Here is a 27,820-nt window from a genome sequence, read left to right as displayed (position 1 = left end):
TTGATTATCAGGAAACCTTTGCATTTTGTTTATGAATAAGTTTAATTTCACTTAAACCGGAAATTCAGCAAAGTTTCTTAACAAGGAACCGGAAGTAGATCAAGTTCATCGTGCAAAGAAAAGCTTTATTAGAAATATGCCAACAAACATGGAAAGAAGATGATTCCCACAGCTGCAGTGCACATCAACAACTGATTCAGAATATGAATTTAATCAAAGTATGTTTGGAATTCATGAATGAATTCAGACGTATCAGACATATCCTTTGCAATACTGGTCCATATTCCTGGGGTGGGCTGGGTGTGTGGGATGACATCTTGCACGCTGAAGTAGTGGCCATCTTGGTGCAGGCAGCCTCTCTTCGAGGTAAGCTGAGACACTGTAAGCAGAGACAACAGTAGGCGTCAACATTATTTGGAATACATAAACTACATTTATGCTTATCCATGAACACATACTCAGCTGGAATATTGTTTTTATTCAAAAAAATAAGTGAGTATGTAGTTTTATGCGAATATGTCTGTCTCTTTTTCAACACTGCAGTCGTTGTTGTCTGTTCTGGGACTCACTGTTTGTTTCCTTCAGTAAGAGGATGCCCTTCCTGTCACGTGATGCTGAAGATTCAAAGCCGTCCATCCATCAGACACAGCAGGTAAAACATCTCCACATCCAGTTCTGGTAGGAGCACAGCTCAGTTTACTGTAACAAATAAAAAAAAAAAAAAAAAGGTTTGGTGTGACATTTTTAAAGCTTGTGATTCTTTTAAAAAAGAACCCAGCAGGTAGTGCTCACTTACCTCTCAGGAAGGTGGGAAGCTCTTCCCAGGTAATATTGGCATGTCGGTCCAGTCCTCCTCCATGACTCTGAGGCAGCTCTTGTTGAAAGAACCATCTCCATGTCTTCCAACCAGCTTCGGGGACTTCTGGAATCCTCCTTAGTCTTTGCCTTTACTCCATGTGGCCTCGATGCTCTGCCACCATTTTACCTCTTGATTTTCGTTGGCTTTTTTTTAATAAATTGTTCTCCCGGTGTACAGGATATCTCTGGCACTGCTGCACCTGCCTTCCCTGCTCTAAGCATCCTGCAGATTTCCTCTTGTCTGACTTTTACCCTGGACTCTTTTCACATCAGACCATTGAGTGTAACTACTCAGCACAAATGCATTTGAGACAAAAACGTCAATCCTCTGCTGTGGGTCTGACGCAGCAGCGAAACACAGCCGTGATTCGACGAAAGGTCTTGCAAATTCTTCTGAAAACGGAAATGCGAGTGGATTTTTGCATTCCATTTGAAGATGAGGTGCCGTTATTGTCATCTTTTAACCGGGCATGATTGTCTTCTTCATTCAACTGGGGGTCGATGTCTTCATCTGGTGACCAGGAGTCGTAGTCTTTATCTGAAGACCAGGAGTCGATTCCTTCATTTAAAGACCAGGAGTTGTGGTCCTCATGATTTCCCTCTGAAGATGAGGAGCCTTTGTCTTCATCTTTGAAGCGGATTTTGTTTTCCTCAACTGAGGACTGTGAGTCCGTATCTTCATCGGATGAACAGGACTCATCGTCCTCATCGGACGACCAGGAGTCATTGTCATCATCGGATGACCAGGAGTCATCGTCCTCATCGGATGACCAGCAGTCATTGTCTTCATCTGAAGACCAGCCGTCGTCGTCTTCATCTGAAGACCAGCAGTCGTCGTCTTCATCTGAAGACCAGCAGTCGTCGTCCTCATCTGAAGACCAGCAGTCGTTCTCTTCTTCTGAAGACTGGGAGTTGTTTTCCTCGTGTGCTCCAGCCGAAGATGAGGAGGTTTTGTCATCATCTTTAAACCAGAATTGGTTTTCCACAACTGAGGGCTGTGAGTTGTTCCCTTCATCTGAGGACCAGGACTCACTGTATTTGTTTTCAGACCAGGAGTCCTTTTCCTCATCTTGGTTGTCAGCAACAGAGGTTTGTTTGCTCACGTTGACCCCCAAATCCAGTGAAGGTTTGCAGGTTGCAGAGATGTGGACATCATCTCCTGTCCCGTCCTTTACTCTGCAGATGTCCATCATGCGGTGAGCGTTGGTCATATAAGAGCTTGTGCGAGTGTATTTGGTCAGATGGGTCAAATTAAAAAAGGGGTGTTGCAGAGCTTGACGGGGTGTGAGTCTTCGATCCCCTTCCATTTGCAGAAGCCCCTTTAAAAGGTCAACAAAGACCTTCCTGTCCTCAAACTCTGCTACCTCTCCTTCTGGGTGGATGTAGACCAAATCATCCAGCGAGCTGGGAAGGTCAAAGGAGGCCTGCCTCTTCTTAGGCTCCACACCGTTGGCTGTAGCATATTCGTGTGGAGTCTTCAGCCTCCACTTTGTTCCGGTAACCGTGTCCACCTCGTCGAAAAAGTCGTGGGTATAAACCCCATCCCTCAATTGGTGGTCCTCAGGCTGGCCCAGCACCTTGATCAAGCACCTCATGGACTGGTAGGTACAGTCCACCGGGAAGAGGTTATCTGCCAGATAGAGGAAACCCAGGAAACAGCCAAGCCCCCAGACATCAATGGCCTCATTGAATGGGAGACCGAGGGTGACTTCTGGTGCCCTGAATCCACCTGGCTGAATAAATAATCCCACTTCAACTGATGACAGTGGAATGGCCTCCCCAAAGTCAATTAATTTGACCTTGAGGGGCTGGTCGTACTGACTGACCAGCATGACATTGTCCGGCTTGATGTCTGTGTGAAGGATGCGGAGACGCTTCAGGGCGTCCAGGGCTATGAGCAGCTGCTGCGCAATGGGCCGAATTTCGCAAAGAGAGAGGGGGGTCCAGCCTCGCTGTTGAAGGAGATTGTAGAAGTCCGTGTCCAGCATCTCGAAGACCAGGCAGATGTGTCCCCTAAAACTGAATCTTTCGTGGAAGCGGATAACATTGGCGTGGGTGGGGTCCAGGTCACCAATCCTCTGCAGCATCTTTATTTCCATCTCCAAGTCTTTCAGGAACTTGTTGTTGTGCTTCAGAATCTTCACTGCCACAGTCTGCATTTTGGTGAGGTTTAGGCATTTGGCCACTTTCCCAAAGCAGCCCTCACCTATGAACTCCAGGATCTGGTAGAAGGCCGAGCTGCTGTGGATGGTTTGTCCCACCTGGATCTCTGGTGTGGAGAGAGAACACGTTCAATCAGCTTTACACAAAAACACTCTAGGATTTCAACTTTGTGCGTCACCAAATAAAGCCTTTAAAAAATAAACATTGGTCATAAAATCTGAACTCCACTGTCCAAGATTTATCCTTTTTTTTCACTCAGGAGTGGGCAACCATGTGCCATGGAGGGCCATGTGTATGCAGGTTTTCCAAACACAAAACTTTAAAGAGTGATTCCACTGATTAACACTGTTCTGTGGCTGAAGGTGTGTTAATCAGTGGAATCACCTGTTAAAGTGTTGGGTTGGAAGGAAAACCTGCATACACATGGCCCTCCATGGCACATGGTGGCCCACCCCTGGTTTAACTTGTACAGAAGTGAGCCAGAGCCACTGTGGCAGTTTATTTGAAACATTAAAGAGAGTTAAGGCATGTTTTCATGAAACTCAGCATCTCTCCCTCTTACCTGAAGTGTCCGGGTTGATCCATGAAGACATTCTCAAAGTTGAATCAAGGCCAGAAATGAAAGCTCAAATCTGATTCTTGATAATTTCCTCAAACAACGTGGAGTTTCTCTCTAAGTCTCTAAGTTTTGGATGCACAAGTCACTGAGATTCTGCCTCAACACAATTGAGTCTTGAAACAGAGTGATTTAAAACTGTGAACTTGCTTATATACTGTGACAGTTCTGACAGGAATGGTAGGGGTGTTACCCCCGGCAACCGGCTATGATCTTGTGAAAAGGGGCGGGGCCAACCATTAATGATCAGTCACCATCATGGATCATTTTCGGAATTCTCGCCAAAAGTGAGGAGCTCTGGGAAATGGAACTGCCACAACATTAACACATACAAATAGGACATATGTTGACATACGTGTGCTGTCCGTGTCAACACAAATTAAAGGGCAAAGGGGTTTTCTTTCATTACTTTTTATTGACTCATATTTTTGGAAAAATACATTTAAAAACTATTCAGATCTCTAAAACACGTAGGATAGCCTGATCCGTCTAAGCTTTTCAACATGATCAATAAAAAAAATCAAAGCAATTTCTGAAAATATGTTTATTGATATCAGCAAAAATACACAAAATAGATCCTTAGCAAGGCTGGAAGGATTCTACTGCTGAGGGAGCAGAACTTATTCAGCTTTAATTCAGTTGTGAAAATAGATGGACTGAAGTTACCACAACCCTGCTGTGTCACTCTATCTTCATAAAATCCTACTGAACTGATAGTACAGGAACACATTCTTCTATTGTCTAACATACATTTCTCCAAAATATTGTTGTAAGATGGTCAGTATCAAACTAGATCATCTTTCTTCTCGCTGGAGGCTTGATGGGAATCTTAACCCCATTTTGTTTTTACCATTGCATACAAAAGTGACATTATTTCAATGCATGCCTATGTACATTGTTTGTTTGTTTTTTTTAAAAAGGATGTAAACATATTTTTACATACTGTAGCTTGTTCATTTGTCCAAAGTACACTGATAAAACAGAGACTGGAGACCTGATCATTGAAAACTAAAGGAGCTGAAGGGCTCCTGCATGGATCCAGGAGCTCACATGATTGGACAGTTCTCCATTCTGGTTCCACTCTGAAGAAAATAGTGAACAAAATTAATATGTCATGCCAAAAAAAAAACCCTTTCAATCAAAACATCTTGATTTTTAAATAAAGAAAATGAAAAACAAGTAGTTCTGAATGTAGTCATGTATTCTGTTGGTTAGGGCCCACCTTGCGAGGTGTGCTGACGGTGAACACATAGGTGTGTGGCAGTAGACCCTCAGAGACACCGCCGCTGCTGAAGGAGCGGGAAGCTGAAGACACCGAGCAGTTGCTGGATTTGTCTGATGGAAGTCTGCAGGAGCCGCACACCACCGTTCGGCTCCGCAGGTTATCCTCACTGTCCCCACAGGTGCTGTGGGCCACCTGCTGAGCCACAGACGCACCGTTATTGTGCATTAGCACAAGTTTGATTACTGCAATACTGAAATGATCATTCGAGGGTCCATCGGAGAAGGCTTGGGCCCTCTAGCCCCTCCTCACATACCACCTGACCTTCACATCGTTCTCTAATGGCTGATTTTTTTCATTTTTGTGCAGTCCATCTTTTGTATGAATGCTGTACATCTTCCATTCCTATTTAGTGCTCAACGTCACTGATAATCCTCTTTCTGTGTTTCTAAATAATCATTCTTCACTGAATTATTTTGTAGAAAAATTATGCATTTCTTTCAAAGTTTTGGTTGATTTATTTTTGCCAGAAAACTACACAACAATGACATATGCAGGTTTTACAGACCGTATGACTCCATGTCCAATGTTTAATTCAACATTCCAACTTTTCCAGACTAAAAACCCACATGCATGTTTTCCTTTAAACTAATTAATTTACACCACTTACACTTCAATAAAACACGCAGCTGAAAGGCAAGGGCCAGACAACAACGCCAAACACTGGTAGCAGCAGCACCAACTTCCTGGCTCTAGGTAAACAAGACACAGTACGAATTTCAAAATAAAATTCAAAATAAGAAATAGTTTCCAAAAACAAAGTTTATCAGTGAATAGTGACTGAGTAAAAATAATTTTAGCACGTCCCTCCACATGCAGGAATAGAACAACACACAACCTTTACTTTCATTGACAGGGTTTTCTTCAATTCTTACCCACCTACTTTTATCTCAAGTTATTTCAGGTAACAGGGCAACTTCTTTTGTTTCATTTTTGACCTCAAGTTAATATTTATTGTATTTAGTTTTACAAGCTGTACGTTAAACCAAAGTTTTAATTAAGAAACATTTCCTGATTAACCAGAGTGGGAACAATTTATACTTTGTGGCCAGTGTTTCTCTTGTGTCAGAACAAACATGTAGGAGTTTTTCATACTGAGGCCAAATGTGAGCAGAATATATGAGAAATACATGATTCACGTCAGCTCATGTTTAATTCACAAGCAAACATTTTCAAACCTGTGGCAGAAAAAGGAATTGTCTGATAATTCGATATGTTTACTTGCTTCAATGAAGACCCAGAGATTGAGGTGTGCAGCTGTAAAACATCCGTGACGTAGTGTGAATGCCATTGTGTTACATTTGCTTACTACATTGAATGCTGTTTGATTATCAGGAAACCTTTGCATTTTGTTCATGAATAAGTTTAATTTCACTTAAACCGGAAATTTAGCAAAGTTTCTTAGCAAGGGACCGGAAGTAGAGGAAGTTCATCGTGCAAAGAAAAGCTTTATTAGAAATATGCCAACAAACATGGGAAGAAGATGATTCCCACAGCTGCAGTGCACATCAACAGCTGATTCAGAATATGAATTTAATCAAAGTATGGTTGGAATTCATGAATGAATTCAGACATATCCTTTGCAATACTGGTCCATATTCCTGGGGTGGGCTGGGTGTGGGATGACATCTTGCACGCTGAAGTAGTGGCCATCTTGGTGCAGGCAGCCTCTCTTCGAGGTAAGCTGAGACACTGTAAGCAGAGACAACAGTAGGCGTCAACATTATTTGGAATACATAAACTACATTTATGCTTATCCATGAACACATACTCAGCTGGATTATTGTTTTTATTCAAAAAAATAAGTGAGTATGTAGTTTTATGCTAATATGTCTGTCTCTTTTTCAACACTGCAGTTGTTGTTGTCTGTTCTGGGACTCACTGTTTGTTTCCTTCAGTAAGAGGATGCACTTCCTGTCACGTGATGCTGAAGGTTCAAAGCTGTCCATCCATCAGACACAGCAGGTAAAACATCTCCACATCCAGTTCTGGTAGGAGCACAGCTCAGTTTACTGTAACAAACCAAAAAATAAACAAAAAAAGTTTGGTGTGACATTTTTAAAGCTTGTGATTCTTTTAAAAAAGAGCCCAGCAGGTAGTGCTCATTTACCTCTCAGGAAGGTGGGAAGCTCTTCCCAGGTAATCTTGGCATGTCGGTCCAGTCCTCCTCCATGACTCTGAGGCAGCTCTTGTTGAATGAACCATCTCCATGTCTTCCAACCAGCTTCGGGGACATCTGGAATCCTCCTTATTCTTTTCCTTTACTCCACGTGGCCTCGATGCTCTGCCACCATTTTACCTCTTGATTTTCCTCTGCTTTTTTTTGATAAATTGTTCTCCCGGTGTACAGGATATCTCTGGCACTGCTGCACCTGCCTTCCCTGCTCTAAGCATCCTGCAGATTTCCTCTTGTCTGACTTTTATCCTGGACTCTTTTCACATCAGACCATTGAGTGTAACTACTCAGCACAAATGTATTTGAGACAAAAACGTCAATCCTCTGCTGTTGGGTCTGACGCAGCAGCGAAACGCAGCCGTGATTCGACGAAAGGTTTTGTAAATTCTTCTGAAAACGGAAATGCGAGTGGATTTTTGCATTCCATTTGAAGATGAGGTGCCGTTATTGTCATCTTTTAACCGGGCATGATTTTCTCCTTCATTCAATTGGGGGTCAATGTCTTCATCTGGTAACCAAGAGTCGATTTCTTAATTTGAAGACCAGGAGTTGTGGTCCTCATGTTTTCCCTCTGAAGATGAGGAGCCTTCGTCTTCATCTTTAAACCGGATTTTGTTTTCCTCAACTGAGGACTGTGAGTCTGTATTTTCATCGGATGAACAGGACTTATCGTCCTCATCGGATGACCAGGACTCATCATCCTCATCCTGTGTGCTCCTCTGCCCTAACCCAAACACAGCAACCTCACGGCTACTGAAGGTCATCTGCCCACTGTTTATTCTCCAGGAGAACTCCTTCTGCCTTGGTGACGCAAATGGCACGTACTATCCCCCCCTCCCCCGTGTGTTCCTGACCCCCGCCTCTGCCCTCTCCACCTCCCTTGGGGTGGCAGCGCCTGTTGGCTGCAGCCTGCCCCGCCCGGGCTTGGCTGGCGCGGCTCTTGCTGCGACGCCTCACTCTCACTTGCCTCCACTGGGTCAACGGACTGCTCAAGTTTAGCGTACATACACAACAAATGTATATGTCTGTGTAGGTTCTCATTCATCCAGGTCATCGTAGATCGAAGCGAAGTAAAATCTGGTCAACTGGACGTAAGTTTATCTTGAAGACGTTTCACCTCTCATCCGAGAGGCTTCTTCAATTCTAGTGAAGAGTGTGGAAACTCCAGCTTATAAACCTATGTGGGAGTGGTCAGTGCTATTGTGGTGGAAACGACCCTCCCGAGACTCACCTGGCCTCCCCAAACGACAGTCGTTGTGCGGTGTCAGGGAGTTTCAGGGGTGGTCTTTGGGGAGTTTCACCGACCACTCAGATGCTAATGGGCTGTGCTGGCATCAGCCGTTCCACATGGGTCTTTCAGCTGAACTCTTTGGGGAAGCTTTGAAAGGACTTGGTTGTAAATAGGTGAAAGGAAATGTCACAGTCCACCTCCTCTGTTCAAAGATGGTTTCTCTATCCTGACGTGGATGGCTTCTTTAACTCCTCTTTCAAACCATCTGTCCTCTCTGTCGAGGATTTGGACATGGTCGTCCTGGAAGGAGTGGCTTTCCTCCTTGAGGTGGAGGAAAACCGCTGAGTCCTGTCCTCCAGAGTTGGCTCTTCTATGTTGGGCCATGCGCTTGTTGAGGGGCTGTTTGGTTTCCCCTATGTAGAGATCCGTGCAGGCCTCACTGCATCTGACAGCGTATACCAGATTGCTTTTCTGGCTGTGAGGGGTGGGATCTTTGGGGTGAACCAGTCTTTGTCTCAGAGTGTCTTCTGGTTTAAAAGACACAGGGATGCGGTGCTTATTATAGATTCTCCTTAATTTCTCAATTTCATTTCAAAGACTGGTTCACCCTAAAGATCCCACCCCTCACAGCCAGAAAAGCAATCTGGTATACCATTAGCATCTGAGTGGTCGGTGAAACTCCCTAACGACCACCCCTGAAACTCCCTGACACCGCACAACGACTGTCGTTTGGGGAGGCCAGGTGAGTCTCGGGAGGGTCGTTTCCACCACAATAGCACTGACCACTCCCACATAGGTTTATAAGCTGGAGTTTCCACACTCTTCACTAGAACTGAAGAAGCCTCTCGGATGAGAGGTGAAACGTCTTCAAGATAAACTTACGTCCAGTTGACCAGATTTTACTTCGCTTCGATCAACAAATGTATATGTGCTGTTGTTAAATTTCTGAAGTGTACCATTATTACTTTCAATCTGTAATAATTGTGACGGCTTGTGATAGTTGTATCAGGCTTTGAGTTGTGATCTTTAATTGCCCCTCGGGGATAAATAAAGTTATCTGAATCTGAATCTGAATCTCAGCGGATGACCAGGACTCATCATCCTCATCGGATGACCAGGAGCCATTGTCTTCATCTGAAGACCAGCAGTCGTTGTCTTCATCTGAAGGCCAGCAGTCGTTGTCTTCATCTGAAGAGTGTTTTCTAACTCATCTGTTTTCAAAAGCTTTAATGCTGCCGCAACATTAACACATACAAATAGGACATATGTTGACATACGTGTGCTGTATCACCCACATAGGCAACAAAAAAGTGGTCAACTGGTTCAAACCACCATGTAAATGGATTCAGCTGATGGTGGAACCTTTTGAGGGAACAGTCACGTCTCATGGCTAAACCGGATTTAAATCCCCACAATGTCATCAAAATGAGATCAACGTATCACATCACATCATGTTATTGTTGTTTTGTGTCACACTTTGATCATTTGTCAGGTGTCTCAAAAATAATCCCCAAAAATTAAGATTAAATTATGGATTTAATTTATTTCTTTAACTACATCTTGCCTATATTGCCGAATTACTGGACAGCACCAAAAGATGTGAGTGTGGTCAGCCATTACATCGTTACATTGTCTCCAGCAATGCCCAAATTCTGCTCTGCCACTCTGTAAATATTTTCTTCTTGGGGTAATAAAAAATCGAATTATATTTTTCCATGCAAAATCCCTCCATTTCCCTGAACTGGTGATAGAAGAATTTATTTTGCATATGTTTAGCCACTCGTCTTCTGTCAAGCTTATATTTGCTTCCTTCTCCCAGTAACATTTTACATACGATGTTGACAATTTTTTGTTAAGTTGTAGGCACAAGTATATTCTGGAGCCCTCTTTCTTGTGAATTTTACCTTTATATGCATCAAAAACAATGTTCATGAGGTCCATGTCACCTTCTTTTAAATGTTTTATATTTCTGTCAAAGTGGTGCCTGAGCTGCAAATATCTGTAGAAATCTTGTTTGTCTAAGTCATGATTTTTCTGCAGCTGTTGAAAACTATCCAGGCCTGTGTCAGACGAAATTACACAATATGAAGTAATGCCTTTTCGGGTCAGTTCTTTAAATCTGATATCTAGCTGGGCCGGTAGGAAATCTCTGTCATGGTCAACCCATCTCAAAAGCCGAGCTTTCCTCTCTAAGTTTGAATTGCCGACCTCTTTGAACCAGATCTTAAGGGGAGTCGTTGTAAGGTTGCATAATTTACTCGAGTACATCATCTTGAGGGTTTTGTCACCCAGTAATGATTGAAGAGGAATATCTAGTTGGTTCAATTCGAACTCCTTCCACCCTGCATCGTAACCCTCCCTACACCAATAGACAACATACTGCAGCTGTGCTGCTTTGTAGTAGTCCTCTAGACATGAAAGTGGCAACCCACCTTTCTCTTTTGGCAGATGTAATGTTTTGTAGCGTACCCTAGGTTTTTTATTCTGCCATATGAATCTAGAGATGATCCGATTCCATTGGTTAAACTGTTTAGTCGGTATTTCTACAGGTAGCGATTGGAAAAGCAATAACAATTGAGGTGGTATGACCATTTTTATAGCTTCTATTCGGTTGTGTAAGTCAAGCATCAGGGGAGTCCATCTATCCAAGTCATTTTTAATTTTGTTTGTGATGACACCGTAATTTGCTTCATATATACCTTCATAGGTCTTGGGAATATTAACTCCTAAATATTTCAATATTCTGGTTTTCCATATAAATTCAAAGGTTTTATGTGTGTTTTCTTGGGGTGACTCATTAAAAGAAAGAGTCTGGGTTTTCTCGATGTTCAGTTTGTATCCTGAATAGAAACCATATTGGTCGAGAGTGGACATTGGTTTAAGGAGACTGGTATCTGGGTTGGACAGGGTTGCCAGGATATCATCTGCGTATAGGCATGTCTTATATTCTCTTCCCTTAAATACGATTCCCATAATCTCTGGGTCTTCCCTGATTTTTTGAGCGAGTGGCTCTATAAATAGAGCAAACAGGATGGGGCTCAGAGGACAGCCCTGTCGGCATCCCTGCTCCAAAGGGACTGTGCCTGGACGACTGCCATCTATTCTGATCTGGGCAACTGGTGAATCATATATTGATTCAAGACATCTTACAACAGTATCGTTAAAGCCAAAGCGTTGTAGGACCAAATATAAGAATTGCCACCGAACAGAGTCGAAGGCTTTTTCGGCGTCAAAGCCAACTGCAAGGAACCTCGTGTTACTTCTGCTCATAATGTCCATCAGGTGTATTGCACGCCTGACGTTATCTTGTGTATGCTTATTTCTAACAAATCCGGGCTGGTCTGTATCAATCAGGTCTGGGACAATATTTCAAGCCTACTGACAATAATTGAAGTAAATATTTTATACTCAGCATTTAAAACAGAAAAAGGCCGGTACGAGCTGCACTCTGTCCTGTCTTTTCCTGGTTTCGGTATTACAGATATTATGGCTTGTTTCCAAGACGGTGGGGTCTCACCCCCCTGAAGCACATAGTTAAAACATCTTAGTAAAAGTGGGGTTAAGGAGTCCCTAAAAGACTTCTACCACTCGGCGGGTCGCCCATCTCCCCCTGCTGCTTTGTTTGTTTTCAGTTTAGAAATGGCCTTATCGACCTCTACTAATGTAATATCTGCAGTTATCAGCTGGTTTTCTTCTGTGCCAATGGACGGCAGGTCTAAAGATTCTAAAAACTGCTTCACTGTGGCTGGTTCTGCGAATTGAGGTTGAGTGTATAAATTCCTGTAGTATATTTCAAACAACTTATGTATTTCTTCTGGTTTAAAACACATCTGTTTGGTGACAGGGTCCTTTAATTTGTAAATGGATCTTTCAGACTGCTGTTTCCTCAGTCTCCAGGCCAATATTTTTTTCGCTCAAGGTCCATTTTCCTAGTAGGTTTGTTTGACATATTTCAATTTGAGTTCCACCAGGTCATTGAGTTTCTTGTTTAGTTCTGATTTTACTGAAGATATTTGTTCTAGTAGGGCAGGGTCATTAGACTCTATATGCTTCTGCTCCAGTAAGTCGAGTTTATTTGTCAGGTCATTGATTCGTTGAAGTTTTTCTTTTTTCTTTTGTGATGACCACATTATAATTTTCCCACGCAATACTGCTTTTCCAGCATCCCATAACATACTCGGTGACACCTCTGTGTTACTGTTAAATTCCAAGTAGTCCCTTATTTCTTTTTTAATGAAGTCCTTAAATTGATCATCATTCAGCATGGAGGTGTTAAGTCGCCAGGTGGTATTTTTGTGTGGGACATCCAAATGTATTTTCATGTATACTCCCGAGTGATCTGATATATCCCTCACACCAGTGTTACAATCTAGCACTCTGTGCCTGTCTGTTCTGAACATAAAAATAATAGTGAATTCTAGAATAGTCTGCATGGGGGTGAGAATAGAAAGGACATTGTTTAGTAAGTGGATGAAAGTCCCTCCATACATCGATTGTACCGATCCCTTTAATCATTTTCTTAATATACAGAGACTCAGAGTTCATTCTCTTTGTCGGGTTTGTAGAGTCTAGGGTGGGATGCAACTGGGCGTTCCAGTCCCCCCCACAGATCATGACACCAGAGACTTCTGTAGCTATTAAATCAAATATTCTGTCAATTAGTGTCTTATCCTGTCCTGGTGGTCTGTAAATATTGAGTAATGTTACTTCTTTCCAGTCGAGTGTTCCCTCACCAAGACAAAACGCCCTTCCTTGTCCACGATCTGTTTGGGGAGCTGAAAGTCCACCTTATTTGCAATAAGTATTGCAACTCCTCTTGCATTTCCATTTGCATATGAAGAAAAGAAAGTATTTTTAAAAACCATTTTTTTCAATTTCTGGTGTCCAGTTTTAACCATATGAGTTTCCTGCCAGAATATTATGTGTTGTTGTTCTCTTTTCATCTTGGCTAGAAGTTTTCCTCTTTTAATTGGGTTCTGTAGCCCGTTAACGTTCAGCGTTATGACTCTATATTCTTGCTGAGGCATTTATCATTGGATTCAGTAGTCCCCTCCATTATATGTGCCCATGATGACCTTAACACTTGATATGTAGTAACAGTAACAAGGAACCTGTAACTTAAGAACACACAGGTAAAAAAAGGAACGGCTTCCATAACAGAATTTCCTCTACAAGAGGAGTTCAAGTTGGAGAGGGAAACCTGCATGAAGAGCCTCTCCAGTGCAAACTGGGATAACTCAGGAGTGAGTATCAGATCAGTGCACGCTCGGAGTCACTTAAACAGGCTCCCAGTCCAGCAGTCTGATATTATTATCTATTAGTGTAAACTAAGGCATTCCACCCAGGTAGGAATCTCTAGTGGGATTGTAACTGTGAGATATGTATTTTCATGACTTTCTGCGGTTTTTAACTCCTAAAAGAAGGAAGTTTCTCGAAAGAATTTGTCGAGATTCGTCAAAACGACTTCATATTTCACAGCTGTGAACTCATAGCAACGCAACACAAATTAAAGGGCAAAGGGGTTTTTCTTTCGTTACTTTTTATTGACTCATATTTTTTGAAAAAATACATTTAAAAACTATTCAGATCTCTAAAACATGTAGGATAGCCTGATCCGTCTAAGCTTTTCAACATGATCAATAAAAAAAATCAAAGGGATTTCTGAAAATATGTTTATTGATATCAGCAAAAATACACAAAATAGATCCTTTGCAAGGCTGGAAGGATTCTACTGCTGAGGGAGCAGAACTTATTCAGCTTTAATTCAGTTGTGAAAATAGATGGACTGAAGTTACCACAACCCTGCTGTGTCACTCTATCTTCATAAAATCCTATTGAACTGATAGTACAGGAACACATTCTTCTATTGTCTAACATACATTTCTCCAAAATATTGTTGTAAGATGGTCGGTATCAAACTAGATCATCTTTCTTCTCGCTGGAGGCTTGATGGGAATCTTAACCCCATTTTGTTTTTACCATTGTATACAACAGTGACATTATTTCAATGCATGCCTATGTACATTGTTTTTTTTTGTTTTTTTAAAGGATGTAAACATATTTTTGCATACTGTAGCTTGTTCATTTGTCCAATGTACACTGATAAAACAGAGACTGGAGACCTGATCATTGAAAACTAAAGGAGCTGAAGGGCTCCTGCATGGATCCAGGAGCTCACATGATTGGACAGTTCTCCATTCTGGTTCCACTCTGAAGAAAATAGTGAACAAAATGAATATGTGATGCAAAAAAAAAAACCTTTCAATCAAAACATCTTGATTTTTAAATAAAGAAAATGAAAAACAAGTAGTTCTGAATGTAGTCATGTATTCTGTTAGTTAGGGCCCACCTTGCGAGGTGTGCTGACGGTGAACACATAGGTGTGTGGCAGTAGACCCTCAGAGACGCCGCTGCGGAAGGAGCGGGAAGCTGAAGACACCGAGCAGTTGCTGGATTTGTCTGATGGAAGTCCGCAGGAGCCGCACACCACCGTTCGGCTCCGCAGGTTATACTCACTGTCCCCACAGGTGCTGTGGGCCACCTGCTGAGCCAAAGACGCACCGTTATTGTGCATTAGCACAAGTTTGATGACTGCAATACTGAAATGATCATTCTAGGGTCCATCTGAGAAGGCTTGGGCCCTCTCGCCCCTCCTCACATACCACCTGACCTTCACATCGTTCTCTAATGGCTGATTTTTTTCATTTTTGTGCAATCCATCTGTTACGTTCCTTGTGGCAACACAAGGAATAACACAAACAGCCAAGTGGAAAATTATAAGTGCAAGAATTATTTATTTCACAAAAAAAGGGGTGATCAAAAGAACAAAAGTCGTGTACAAAGTGGAAGGGAAGATAGGCCGTGAGGGGATTGTGCCAAACAAATTAACTTAAGATAACAAAACAAGGCCTAACTGAAATCTTCCTGACACAAGAAACACAGGTACCAAAAGGCCTGCCTGTCTAACGAATAAAGGTTGTCAAAAACGCACAAGGATGGCACCAACCCATAAACTAGTGTGGTATACAAAAGAAGACTACATGATGTGAGTTGTGTGGGGTACCCCAATCTAATCTAAACCTACCACCTCCCACTTCCAAATAGGTTGATCTAACAAATTTGTCTCAAAGTCTGTTGCTCAGCAGGTCGCCAGAGAGAGAGCCAGAACAAAGCAGGGGAGTGGCTTATGAAGAGGCCTCCCTGTAACCAGCCAGGTGGAGGGGCAACCAGGCTCCAATCAACTCCTCTCCCAGATGTCATGTGGGAGGGCAGAACAGGAAGCAGCCAGCGTCCTCCTGGATCTTCCTCCTAAGAGCAGGAGAGGGAGGAGGGAAACAGAGAGAGAGGGAGAAACCATGCAGGGGCTCACCTGAGCCAGCTCTACATGTCACACATGTAACACCATCTATTGTATGAATGCTGTACATCTGCCATTCCTATTTAGGGCTCAACGTCACTTATAATCCTCTTTCTGTGCCTATAAAAAATCATTCTTCACTGAATTATTTTGTAGAAAAATTATGCATTTCTTTCAAAGTTTTGGTTGATTTATTTTTGCCAGAAAACTACACAACAATGACACATGCAGGTTTTACAGACCGTATGACTCCATGTCCAATGTTTAATTCAACATTCCAACTTTTACAGACTAAAAACCCACATGCATGTTTTCCTTTAAACTAATTAATTTACACCACTTACACTTCAATAAAACACGCAGCTGAAAGGCAAGGGCCAGACAACAACGCCACACACTGGTAGCTGCAGCACCAACTTCCTGGCTCTAGGTAAACAAGACACAGTACGAATTTCAAAATAAAATTCAAAATAAGAAATAGTTTCCAAAAAAAAAAGTTAATCAGTGAATAGTGACTGAGTAAAAATAATTTTAGCACGTCCCTCCACATGCAGGAATAGAAGAACACACAACCTTTACTTTCATCATCAGGGTTTTCTTCAATTCTTACCCAACTACTTTTATCTCAAGTTATTTCAGGTAACAGGGCAACTTCTTTTGTTTCATTTTTGACCTCAAGATAATATTTATTATATTTAGTTTTACAGGCTGTACGTTAATCCAAGTTTTAATTAATAAACATTTCCTGATTAACCAGAGTGGGAACAATTTATAATTTGTGGCCAGTGTTTCTCTTGTGTCAGAACAAACATGTAAGAGTTTTTCATACTGAAGCCAAATGTGAGCAGAATATATGAGAAATACATGATTCACGTCAGCTCATGTTTAATTCACAAGCAAACATTTTCAAACCTTTGGCAGAAAAAGGAATTGTCTGATAATTCTATATGTTTACTTGCTTCAATGAAGACCCAGAGATTGAGGTGTGCAGCTGTAAAACATCCGTGACGTAGTGTGAAAGCCATTGTGTTACATTTGCTTACTACATTGAATGCTGTTTTATTATCAGGAAAACTTTGCATTTTGTTCATGAATAAGTTTAATTTCACTTAAACCGGAAATTTAGCAAAGTTTCTTAGCAAGGAACCGGAAGTAGAGCAAGTTCATCGTGCAAAGAAAAGCTTTATTAGAAATATGCCAACAAACATGGAAAGAAGATGATTCCCACAGCTGCAGTGCACATCAACAACTGATTCAGAATATGAACTTAATCTAAGTATGACATTAATTGGGATATAGTGTGCATGTAAATGTAGTCAATAATGTGTTTTAGCCCACAGACTTGTCACATTTACACTTGAAACTTCACATCACTTGAGAGACCTCTCCAGCTGTCGTATAACTGGGCCAGTATAAGGAATGATTCTCAGCTTCAAGAAATTCAACAACTTGATTTTATAATTTAATGTGACAGAAGCAAATTTCAGGAATTCTTTGCACTTAAAACGAAACTGTTAAACTTGATCAAACTTGATCAATAAGGGCCCTGGTCTCCAAAACACCTGTCTCACGTTGGACCTGAGCAGTGGGCTCTGTGGGTCTGGATCCGTGACAGCTTGTTGGAATTCATGAATGAATTCAAACATATCCTTTGCAATACTGGTCCATATTCCTGGGGTGGGCTGGGTGTGGGATGACATCTTGCACGCTGAAGTAGTGGCCATCTTGGTGCAGGCAGCCTCTCTTCGAGTTAAGCTGAGACACTGTAAGCAGAGACAACAGTAGGCGTCAACATTATTTGGAATACATAAACTACATTTATGCTTATCCATGAACACATACTCAGCTGGAATATTGTTTTTATTCAAAAAAATAAGTGAGTATGTAGTTTTATGCTAATATGTCTGTCTCTTTTTCAACACTGCAGTCGTTGTTGTCTGTTCTGGGACTCACTGTTTGTTCCCTTCAGTAACGGGATGCCCTTCCTGTCACGTGATGCTGAAGGTTCAAAGCCGTCCATCCATCAGACACAGCAGGTAAAACATCTCCACATCCAGTTCTGGTAGGAGCACAGCTCAGTTTACTGTAACAAACCAAAAAAAACAAAAAAAAAGGTTTGGTGTGACATTTTTAAATCTTGTGATTCTTTTAAAAAAGAACCCAGCAGGTAGTGCTCACTTACCTCTCAGGAAGGTGGGAAGCTCTTCCCAGGTAATCTTGGCATGTCGGTCCAGTCCTCCTCCATGACACTGAGGCAGCTCTTGTTGAATGAACCATCTCCATGTCTTCCAACCAGCTTCGGGGACATCTGGAATCCTCCTTAGTCTTTGCCTTTACTCCATGTGGCCTCGATGCTCTGCCACCATTTTACCTCTTGATTTTCCTCTGCTTTTCTTTGATAAGTTGTTCTCCCGGTGTACAGGATATCTCTGGCACTGCTGCACCTGCCTTCCCTTCTCTAAGCACCCTGCAGATTTCCTCTTGTCTGACTTTGACCCTGGACTCTTTTCACATCAGACCATTGAGTGTAACTACTCAGCACAAATGTATTTAAGACAAAAAAGTCAATCCTCTGCTGTGGGTCGGACGCAGCAGCGAAACACAGCCGTGATTCGACGAAAGGTTTTGTAAATTCTTCTGAGAACCTTAATGCCAGTGGATTTTTGCATTCCATTTGAAGACGAGGTGCCGTTATCGTCATCTTTTAACTGGGCATGATTGTCTCCTTCATTCAACTGGGGGTCAATGTCTTCATCTGGTGACCAGGAGTCGTGGTCTTTATCTGAAGACCAGGAGTCGATTTCTTCATTTGAAGACCAGGAGTTGTGGTCCTCATGTTTTCCCTCTGAAGATGAGGAGCCTTTGTCTTCATCTTTGAAGCGGATTTTGTTTTCCTCAACTGAGGACTGTGAGTCCGTATCTTCATCGGATGAACAGGACTCATCGTCCTCATTGGATGAACAGGACTCATCGTCCTCATTGGACGACCAGGAGTCATTGTCATCATCGGATGACCAGGACTCATCGGATGACCAGGAGTCGTCGTCTTCATCTGAAGACCAGCAGTCGTCGTCTTCATCTGAAGACCAGCAGTCGTCGTCTTCATTTGAAGACCAGCAGTCGTCGTCCTCATCTGAAGACCAGCAGTCGTTCTCTTCTTCTGAAGACTGGGAGTTGTTTTCCTCCAGTGCTCCAGCTGAAGATGAGGAGGTTTTGTCATCATCTTTAAACCAGAATTGGTTTTCCACAACTGAGGGCCGTGAGTTGTTCCCTTCATCTGAGGACCAGGACTCACTGTATTTGTTTTCAGACCAGGAGTCCTTTTCCTCATCTTGGTTGTCAGCAACAGAGGGTTGTTTGCTCACGTTGACCCCCAAATCCAGTGAAGGTTTGCAGGTTGCAGAGATGTGGACATCATCTCCTGTCCCGTCCTTTACTCTGCAGATGTCCATCATGCGGTGAGCGTTGGTCATATAAGAGCTGGTGCGAGCGTATTTGGTCAGATGGGTCAAATTAAAAAAGGGGTGTTGCAGAGCTTGACGGGGTGTGAGTCTTCGATCCCCTTCCATTTGCAGAAGCCCCTTTAAAAGGTCAACAAAGACCTTCCTGTCCTCAAACTCCGCTACCTCTCCTTCTGGGTGGATGTAGACCAAATCATCCAGCGAGCTGGGAAGGTCAAAGGAGGCCTGCCTCTTCTTAGGCTCCACACCGTTGGCTGTAGCATATTCGTGTGGAGTCTTCAGCCTCCACTTTGTTCCGGTAACCGTGTCCACCTCGTCGAAAAAGTCGTGGGTATAAACCCCATCCCTCAATTGGTGGTCCTCAGGCTGGCCCAGCACCTTGATCAAGCACCTCATGGACTGGTAGGTACAGTCCACCGGGAAGAGGTTGTCTGCCAGATAGAGGAAACCCAGGAAACAGCCAAGCCCCCAGACATCAATGGCCTCATTGAATGGGAGACCGAGGGTGACTTCTGGTGCCCTGAATCCACCTGGCTGAATAAATAATCCCACTTCAACTGATGACAGTGGAATGGCCTCCCCAAAGTCAATTAATTTGACCTTGAGGGGCTGGTCGTACTGACTGACCAGCATGACATTGTCCGGCTTGATGTCTGTGTGAAGGATGCGGAGACGCTTCAGGGCGTCCAGGGCTATGAGCAGCTGCTGCGCAATGGGCCGAATTTCGCAAAGAGAGAGGGGGGTCCAGCCTCGCTGTTGAAGGAGATTGTAGAAGTCCGTGTCCAGCATCTCGAAGACCAGGCAGATGTGTCCCCTAAAACTGAATCTTTCGTGGAAGCGGATAACATTGGCGTGGGTGGGGTCCAGGTCACCAATCCTCTGCAGCATCTTTATTTCCATCTCCAAGTCTTTCAGGAACTTGTTGTTGTGCTTCAGAATCTTCACTGCCACAGTCTGCATTTTGGTGAGGTTTAGGCATTTGGCCACTTTCCCAAAGCAGCCCTCACCTATGAACTCCAGGATCTGGTAGAAGGCCGAGCTGCTGTGGATGGTTTGTCCCACCTGGATCTCTGGTGTGGAGAGAGAACACGTTCAATCAGCTTTACACAAAAACACTCTAGGATTTCAACTTTGTGCGTCACCAAATAAAGCCTTTAAAAAACAAACATTGGTCATAAAATCTGAACTCTACTGTCCAAGAATAATCCTGTTTGTTTCACTCAGGGGTGGGCAACCATGTGCCATGGAGGGCCGTGTGTATGCAGGTTTTCCTTCCAACCCAACACTTTAACAAGTGATTCCACTGATTAACACACCTTCAGCCACAGAAGAGTGTTAATCAGTGGAATCACTCGTTAAAATGTTGGGTTGGAAGGAAAACCTGCATACACACGGCCCTCCATGGCACATGGTGGCCCACCCCTGGTTTAACTTGTACAGAAGTGAGCCAGAGCCACTGTGGCAGTTTATTTGAAACATTGAAGAGAGTTAAGGCATGTTTTCATGAAACTCAGCATCTCTCCCTCTTACCTGAAGTGCCCGGGTTGATCCATGAAGACATTCTCAAAGTTGAATCAAGGCCAGAAATGAAAGCTCAAATCTGATTCTTGATAATTTCCTCAAACAACGTGGAGTTTCTCTCGAAGTCTCTAAGTTTTGGATGCACAAGTCACTGAGATTCTGCCTCAACACAATCGAGTCTTGAAACAGAGTGATTTAAAACTGTGAACTTGCTTATATACTGTGACAGTTCTGACAGGAATAGGAGGGGCGTTACCCCGGCAACCGGCTATGATCTTGTGAAAAGGGGCGGGGCCAACCATTAATGATCAATCACCATCATGGATCATTTTCGGAATTCTCGCCAAGAGTGAGGAGCTCTGGGAAATGGAACTGCCACAACATTAACACATACAAATAGGACATATGTTGACATACGTGTGCTGTCCGTGTCAACACAAATTAAAGGGCAAAGGGGTTTTCTTTCATTACTTTTTATTGACTCATATTTTTGGAAAAATACATTTAAAAACTATTCAGATCTCTAAAACATGTAGGATAGCCTGATCCGTCTAAGCTTTTCAACATGATCAATAAAAAAAATCAAAGCGATTTCTGAAAATATGTTTATTGATGTCAGCAAAAATACACAAAATAGATCCTTAGCAAGGCTGGAAGGATTCTACTGCTGAGGGAGCAGAACTTATTCAGCTTTAATTCAGTTGTGAAAATAGATGGACTGAAGTTACCACAACCCTGCTGTGTCACTCTATCTTCATAAAATCCTATTGAACTGATAGTACAGGAACACATTCTTCTATTGTCTAACATACATTTCTCCAAAATATTGTTGTAAGATGGTCAGTATCAAACTAGATCATCTTTCTTCTCGCTGGAGGCTTGATGGGAATCTTAACCCCATTTTGTTTTTACCATTGCATACAAAAGGGACATTATTTCAAAGCATGCCTATGTACATTGTTTTTGTTTTTTTTAAAAAGGATGTAAACATATTTTTGCATACTGTAGCTTGTTCATTTGTCCAGAGTACACTGATAAAACAGAGACTGGAGACCTGATCATTGAAAACTAAAGGAGCTGAAGGGCTCCTGCATGGATCCAGGAGCTCACATGATTGGACAGTTCTCCATTCTGGTTCCACTCTGAAGGAAATTGTGAACAAAATTAATATGTGATGCAAAAAAAAACAACTTTCAATCAAAACACCTTGATTTTTAAATAAAGAAAATGAAAAACAAGTAGTTCTGAATGTAGTCATGTATTCTGTTGGTTAGGGCCCACCTTGCGAGGTGTGCTGGCGCTGAACACATAGGTGTGTGGCAGTAGACCCTCAGAGACACCGCCGCTGCGGAAGGAGCGGGAAGCTGAAGACACCGAGCAGTTGCTGGATTTGTCTGATGGAAGTCTGCAGGAGCCGCACACCACCGTTCGGCTCCGCAGGTTATACTCACTGTCCCCACAGGTGCTGTGGGCCACCTGCTGAGCCACAGACGCACCGTTATTGTGCATTAGCATAAGTTTGATGACTGCAATACTGAAATGATCATTCTAGGGTCCATCGGAGAAGGCTTGGGCCCTCTAGCCCCTCCTCACATCCCACCTGACCTTCACATCGTTCTCTAATGGCTGATTTTTTTCATTTTTGTGCAGTCCATCTATTGTATGAATGCTGTACATCTGCCATTCCTATTTAGTGCTCAACGTCACTGATAATCTTCTTTCTGTGCCTCTAAATAATCATTCTTCACTGAATTATTTTGTAGAAAAATTATGCATTTCTTTCAAAGTTTTGGTTGATTTATTTTTGCCAGAAAACTACACAACAATGACACATGCAGGTTTTACAGACCGTATGACTCCATGTCCAATGTTTAATTCAACATTCCAACTTTTACAGACTAAAAACCCACATGCATGTTTTCCTTTAAACTAATTAATTTACACCAATTACACTTCTATAAAACACGCAGCTGAAAGGCAAGGGCCAGACAACAACGCCACACACTGGTAGCAGCAGCACCAACTTCCTGGCTCTAGGTAAACAAGACACAGTACGAATTTCAAAATAAAATTCAAAATAAGAAATAGTTTCCAAAAACAAAGTTTATCAGTGAATAGTGACTGAGTCAAAATAATTTTAGCACGTCCCCCCACATGCAGGAATAGAACAACACACAACCTTTACTTTCATCATCAGGGTTTTCTTCAATTCTTACCCACCTACTTTTATCTCAAGTTATTTCAGGTAACAGGGCAACTTCTTTTGTTTCATTTTTTACCTCAAGGTAATATTTATTGTATTTAGTTTTACAAGCTGTACGTTAAACCAAAGTTTTAATTAAAAAACATTTCCTGATTAACCAGAGTGGGAACAATTTATAATTTGTGGCCAGTGTTTCTCTTGTGTCAGAACAAACATGTAGGAGTTTTTCATACTGAGGCCAAATGTGAGCAGAATATATGAGAAATACATGATTCACGTCAGCTCATGTTTAATTCACAAGCAAACATTTTCAAACCTTTGGCAGAAAAAGGAATTGTCTGATAATTCTATATGTTTACTTGCTTCAATGAAGACCCAGAGATTGAGGTGTGCAGCTGTAAAACATCCGTGACGTAGTGTGAAAGCCATTGTGTTACATTTGCTTACTACATTGAATGCTGTTTGATTATCAGGAAACCTTTGCATTTTGTTTATGAATAAGTTTAATTTCACTTAAACCGGAAATTCAGCAAAGTTTCTTAGCAAGGAACCGGAAGTAGAGCAAGTTCATCGTGCAAAGAAAAGCTTTATTAGAAATATGCCAACAAACATGGGAAGAAGATGATTCCCACAGCTGCAGTGCACATCAACAACTGATTCAGAATATGTATTTAATCAAAGTATGGTTGGAATTCATGAATAAATTCAGACATGTCAGACATATCCTTTGCAATACTGGTCCATATTCCTGGGGTGGGCTGGGTGTGGGATGACATCTTGCACGCTGAAGTAGTGGCCATCTTGGTGCAGGCAGCCTCTCTTCGAGGTAAGCTGAGACACTGTAAGCAGAGACAACAGTAGGCGTCAACATTATTTGGAATACATAAACTACATTTATGCTTATCCATGAACACATACTCAGCTGGAATATTGTTTTTATTCAAAAAAAAAAGTGAGTACGTAGTTTTATGCTAATATGTCTGTCTCTTTTTCAACACTGCAGTCGTTGTTGTCTGTTCTGGGACTCACTGTTTGTTTCCTTCAGTAAGAGGATGCCCTTCCTGTCACGTGATGCTGAAGGTTCAAAGCTGTCCATCCATCAGACACGGCAGGTAAAACATCTCCACATCCAGTTCTGGTAGGAGCACAGCTCAGTTTACTGTAACAAACCAAAAAAAAAAAAAAAAAGTTTGGTGTGAAATTTTTAAAGCTTGTGGTTCTTTTAAAAAAGAGCCCAGCAGGTAGTGCTCATTTACCTCTCAGGAAGGTGGGAAGCTCTTCCCAGGTAATCTTGGCATGTCGGTCCAGTCCTCCTCCATGACACTGAGGCAGCTCTTGTTGAAAGAACCATCTCCATGTCTTCCAACCAGCTTTGGGGACATCTGGAATCCTCCTTATTCTTTGCCTTTACTCCACGTGGCCTCGATGCTCTGCCACCATTTTACCTCTTGATTTTCCTCTGCTTTTTTTTGATAAATTGTTCTCCCGGTGTACAGGATATGTCTGGCACTGCTGCACCTGCCTTCCCTGCTCTAAGCACCCTGCAGATTTCCTCTTGTCTGACTTTTATCCTGGACTCTTTTCACATCAGACCATTGAGTGTAACTACTCAGCACAAATGCATTTGAGACAAAAACGTCAATCCTCTGCGTTGGGTCTGACGCAGCAGCGAAACACAGCCGTGATTCGACGAAAGGTCTTGTAAATTCTTCTGAAAACGGAAATGCGAGTGGATTTTTGCATTCCATTTGAAGATGAGGTGCCGTTATTGTCATCTTTTAACCGGGCATGATTGTCTTCTTCATTCAACTGGGGGTCAATGTCTTCATCTGGTAACCAGGAGTCGTGGTCTTTATCTGAAGACCAGGAGTCGATTCCTTCATTTAAAGACCAGGAGTTGTGGTCCTCATGATTTCCCTCTGAAGATGAGGAGCCTTTGTCTTCATCTTTGAAGCGGATTTTGTTTTCCTCAACTGAGGACTGTGAGTCCGTATCTTCATCGGATGAACAGGACTCATCGTCCTCATCGGACGACCAGGAGTCATTGTCATCATCAGATGACCAGGAGTCATTGTCATCATCAGATGACCAGGAGTCATCGTCCTCATCGGATGACCAGCAGTCATTGTCTTCATCTGAAGACCAGCCGTCGTCATCTTCATCTGAAGACCAGCAGTCGTCGTCTTCATTTGAAGACCAGCAGTCGTCGTCTTCATCTGAAGACCAGCAGTCGTCGTCCTCATCTGAAGACCAGCAGTCGTTCTCTTCTTCTGAAGAGTGGGAGTTGTTTTCCTCGTGTGCTCCAGCCGAAGATGAGGAGCTTTTGTCATCATCTTTAAACCAGAATTGGTTTTCCACAACTGAGGGCCGTGAGTTGTTCCCTTCATCTGAGGACCAGGAGTCACTGTATTTGTTTGCAGACCAGGAGTCCTTTTCCTCATCTAAAGACCAGAAGATTTCAAACCCAGGGCGAGAGCATTTGTCTTCATTGACTTGGTTGTCAGCAACAGAGGGTTGTTTTCTCACGTTGACCCCCAAATCCAGTGAAGGTTTGCAGGTTGCAGAGATGTGGACATCATCTCCTGTCCCGTCCTTTACTCTGCAGATGTCCATCATGCGGTGAGCGTTGGTCATATAAGAGCTTGTGCGAGCGTATTTGGTCAGATGGGTCAAATTAAAAAAGGGGTGTTGCAGAGCTTGACGGGGTGTGAGTCTTTGATCCCCTTCCATTTGCAGAAGCCCCTTTAAAAGGTCAACAAAGACCTTCCTGTCCTCAAATTCCGCTACCTCTCCTTCTGGGTGGATGTAGACCACATCATCCAGCGAGCTGGGAAGGTCAAAGGAGGCCTGCCTCTTCTTAGGCTCCACACCGTTGGCTGTAGCATATTCGTGTGGAGTCTTCAGCCTCCACTTTGTTCCGGTAACCGTGTCCACCTCATCGAAAAAGTCGTGGGTATAAACCCCATCCCTCAATTGGTGGTCCTCAGGCTGGCCCAGCACCTTGATCAAGCACCTCATGGACTGGTAGGTACAGTCCACCGGGAAGAGGTTGTCTGCCAGATAGAGGAAACCCAGGAAACAGCCAAGCCCCCAGACATCAATGGCCTCATTGAATGGGAGACCGAGGGTGACTTCTGGTGCCCTGAATCCACCGGGCTGAATAAATAATCCCACTTCAACTGATGACAGTGGAATGGCCTCCCCAAAGTCAATTAATTTGACCTTGAGGGGCTGGTCGTACTGACTGACCAGCATGACATTGTCCGGCTTGATGTCTGTGTGAAGGATGCGGAGACGCTTCAGGGCGTCCAGGGCTATGAGCAGCTGCTGCGCAATGGGCCGAATTTCGCAAAGAGAGAGGGGGGTCCAGCCTCGCTGTTGAAGGAGATTGTAGAAGTCCGTGTCCAGCATCTCGAAGACCAGGCAGATGTGTCCCCTAAAACTGAATCTTTCGTGGAAGCGGATAACATTGGCGTGGGTGGGGTCCAGGTCACCAATCCTCTGCAGCATCTTTATTTCCATCTCCAAGTCTTTCAGGAACTTGTTGTTGTGCTTCAGAATCTTCACTGCCACAGTCTGCATTTTGGTGAGGTTTAGGCATTTGGCCACTTTCCCAAAGCAGCCCTCACCTATGAACTCCAGGATCTGGTAGAAGGCAGAGCTGCTGTGGATGGTTTGTCCCACCTGGATCTCTGGTGTGGAGAGAGAACACGTTCAATCAGCTTTACACAAAAACACTCTAGAATTTCAACTTTGTGCGTCACCAAATAAAGCCTTTAAAAAACAAACATTGGTCATAAAATCTGAACTCTACTGTCCAAGAATAATCCTGTTTGTTTCACTCAGGGGTGGGCAACCATGTGCCATGGAGTGCCGTGTGTATGCAGGTTTTCCTTCCAACCCAACACTTTAACAGGTGATTCCACTGATTAACACACCTTCAGCCACAGAAGAGTGTTAATCAGTGGAATCACTCGTTAAAATGTTGGGTTGGAAGGAAAACCTGCATACACACGGCCCTCCATGGCACATGGTGGCCCACCCCTGGTTTAACTTGTACAGAAGTGAGCCAGAGCCACTGTGGCAGTTTATTTGAAACATTGAAGAGAGTTAAGGCATGTTTTCATGAAACTCAGCATTCTCTCCCTCTTACCTGAAGTGCCCGGGTTGATCCATGAAGACATTCTCAAAGTTGAATCAAGGCCAGAAATGAAAGCTCAAATCTGATTCTTGATAATTTCCTCAAACAACGTGGAGTTTCTCTCTAAGTCTCTAAGTTTTGGATTCACAAGTCACTGAGATTCTGCCTCAACACAATCGAGTCTTGAAACAGGATGATTTAAAACTGTGAACTTGCTTATATACTGTGACAGTTCTGACAGGAATGGTAGGGGCGTTACCCCGGCAACCGGCTATGATCTTGTGAAAAGGGGCGGGGCCAACCTTTAATGATCAATCACCATCATGGATCATTTTCGGAATTCTCGCCAAGAGTGAGGAGCTCTGGGAAATGGAACTGCCACAACATTAACACATACAAATAGGACATATGTTGACATACGTGTGCTGTCCGTGTCAACACAAATTAAAGGGCAAAGGGGTTTTCTTTCAATACTTTTTATTGACTCATATTTTTGAAAAAATACATTTAAAAACTATTCAGATCTCTAAAACATGTAGGATAGCCTGATCCGTCTAAGCTTTTCAACATGATCAATAAAAAAAATCAAAGCAATTTCTGAAAATATGTTTATTGATGTCAGCAAAAATACACAAAATAGATCCTTAGCAAGGCTGGAAGGATTCTACTGCTGAGGGAGCAGAACTTATTCAGCTTTAATTCAGTTGTGAAAATAGATGGACTGAAGTTACCACAACCCTGCTGTGTCACTCTATCTTCATAAAATCCTATTAAACTGATAGTACAGGAACACATTCTTCTATTGTCTAAC

General features: G+C 42.8%; 3 protein-coding genes across 5 annotated transcripts; all 3 read right to left on the bottom strand.

Annotated features, from left to right (window-relative positions):
• Positions 1-93: 93 nt before the first annotated feature.
• Positions 94-3,742, bottom strand: LOC147240842 (homeodomain-interacting protein kinase 1-like). 2 transcript variants are annotated; one of them, XR_015111191.1, is made up of 4 exons: positions 3,584-3,742; positions 797-3,127; positions 570-699; positions 94-379 (listed from the first exon to the last, which is right to left on the bottom strand). XR_015111191.1 is itself a non-coding variant. In XM_086193154.1 (2 exons), the coding sequence occupies exons 1-2, from the start codon at positions 3,612-3,614 to the stop codon at positions 1,179-1,181; spliced, it is 1,980 nt and encodes a 659-aa protein (XP_086049280.1). In that variant the 5' UTR covers positions 3,615-3,742; the 3' UTR covers positions 94-1,178. The 2 variants fall into 2 exon arrangements, 1 of the variants encoding a protein (XP_086049280.1); XM_086193154.1 differs by having other exon boundaries at positions 94-3,127.
• Positions 3,743-6,496: 2,754 nt separating this feature from the next.
• Positions 6,497-20,840, bottom strand: LOC147240841 (homeodomain-interacting protein kinase 1-like). Of its 2 annotated transcripts, none has more exons than XM_086193067.1 (4): positions 20,675-20,840; positions 17,866-20,214; positions 17,637-17,766; positions 6,497-6,611 (listed from the first exon to the last, which is right to left on the bottom strand). In XM_086193067.1, the coding sequence occupies exons 1-2, from the start codon at positions 20,703-20,705 to the stop codon at positions 18,248-18,250; spliced, it is 1,998 nt and encodes a 665-aa protein (XP_086049193.1). In that variant the 5' UTR covers positions 20,706-20,840; the 3' UTR covers positions 6,497-6,611; positions 17,637-17,766; positions 17,866-18,247. The 2 variants fall into 2 exon arrangements, with proteins under 2 accessions (XP_086049193.1, XP_086049192.1); XM_086193066.1 differs by lacking the exon at positions 6,497-6,611 and adding an exon at positions 17,042-17,446.
• A 3,666-nt stretch (positions 20,841-24,506) lies between these two features.
• On the bottom strand, positions 24,507-27,151 carry LOC147240840 (homeodomain-interacting protein kinase 1-like). The gene is made up of 2 exons (XM_086194330.1): positions 27,022-27,151; positions 24,507-26,560 (listed from the first exon to the last, which is right to left on the bottom strand). Exons 1-2 carry the CDS (start codon positions 27,050-27,052, stop codon positions 24,507-24,509), a joined length of 2,085 nt encoding a protein of 694 aa, XP_086050456.1. The 5' UTR covers positions 27,053-27,151.
• Positions 27,152-27,820: the final 669 nt, after the last annotated feature.

This window comes from Aulostomus chinensis, chromosome 22 (genome assembly GCF_037954235.1).
Source record: "Aulostomus chinensis isolate RoL2024-O1b breed Wild chromosome 22, RoL_Achi_v1.0, whole genome shotgun sequence".
Taxonomy (NCBI): domain Eukaryota; kingdom Metazoa; phylum Chordata; class Actinopteri; order Syngnathiformes; family Aulostomidae; genus Aulostomus; species Aulostomus chinensis.
The sequence above is the reverse complement of the archived record's forward strand: the minus strand, read 5'-3'. Positions and strand labels throughout refer to the sequence as shown.

What these genes read in the sequence shown, in the direction of transcription:
- LOC147240840 (XM_086194330.1), bottom strand. Translation starts at nt 27,052, where the DNA reads ATGTCTTCATGGATCAACCCGGGCACTTCAG. An exon ending in GATCAACCCGGGCACTTCAG is followed by an intron (nt 26,561 to 27,021) that starts GTAAGAGGGAGA and finishes TCTCCACACCAG; the next exon opens with AGATCCAGGTGGGACAAACC.
- LOC147240841 (XM_086193067.1), bottom strand. Translation starts at nt 20,705, where the DNA reads ATGTCTTCATGGATCAACCCGGGCACTTCAG. An exon ending in GATCAACCCGGGCACTTCAG is followed by an intron (nt 20,215 to 20,674) that starts GTAAGAGGGAGA and finishes TCTCCACACCAG; the next exon opens with AGATCCAGGTGGGACAAACC.
- LOC147240842 (XM_086193154.1), bottom strand. Translation starts at nt 3,614, where the DNA reads ATGTCTTCATGGATCAACCCGGACACTTCAG. An exon ending in GATCAACCCGGACACTTCAG is followed by an intron (nt 3,128 to 3,583) that starts GTAAGAGGGAGA and finishes TCTCCACACCAG; the next exon opens with AGATCCAGGTGGGACAAACC.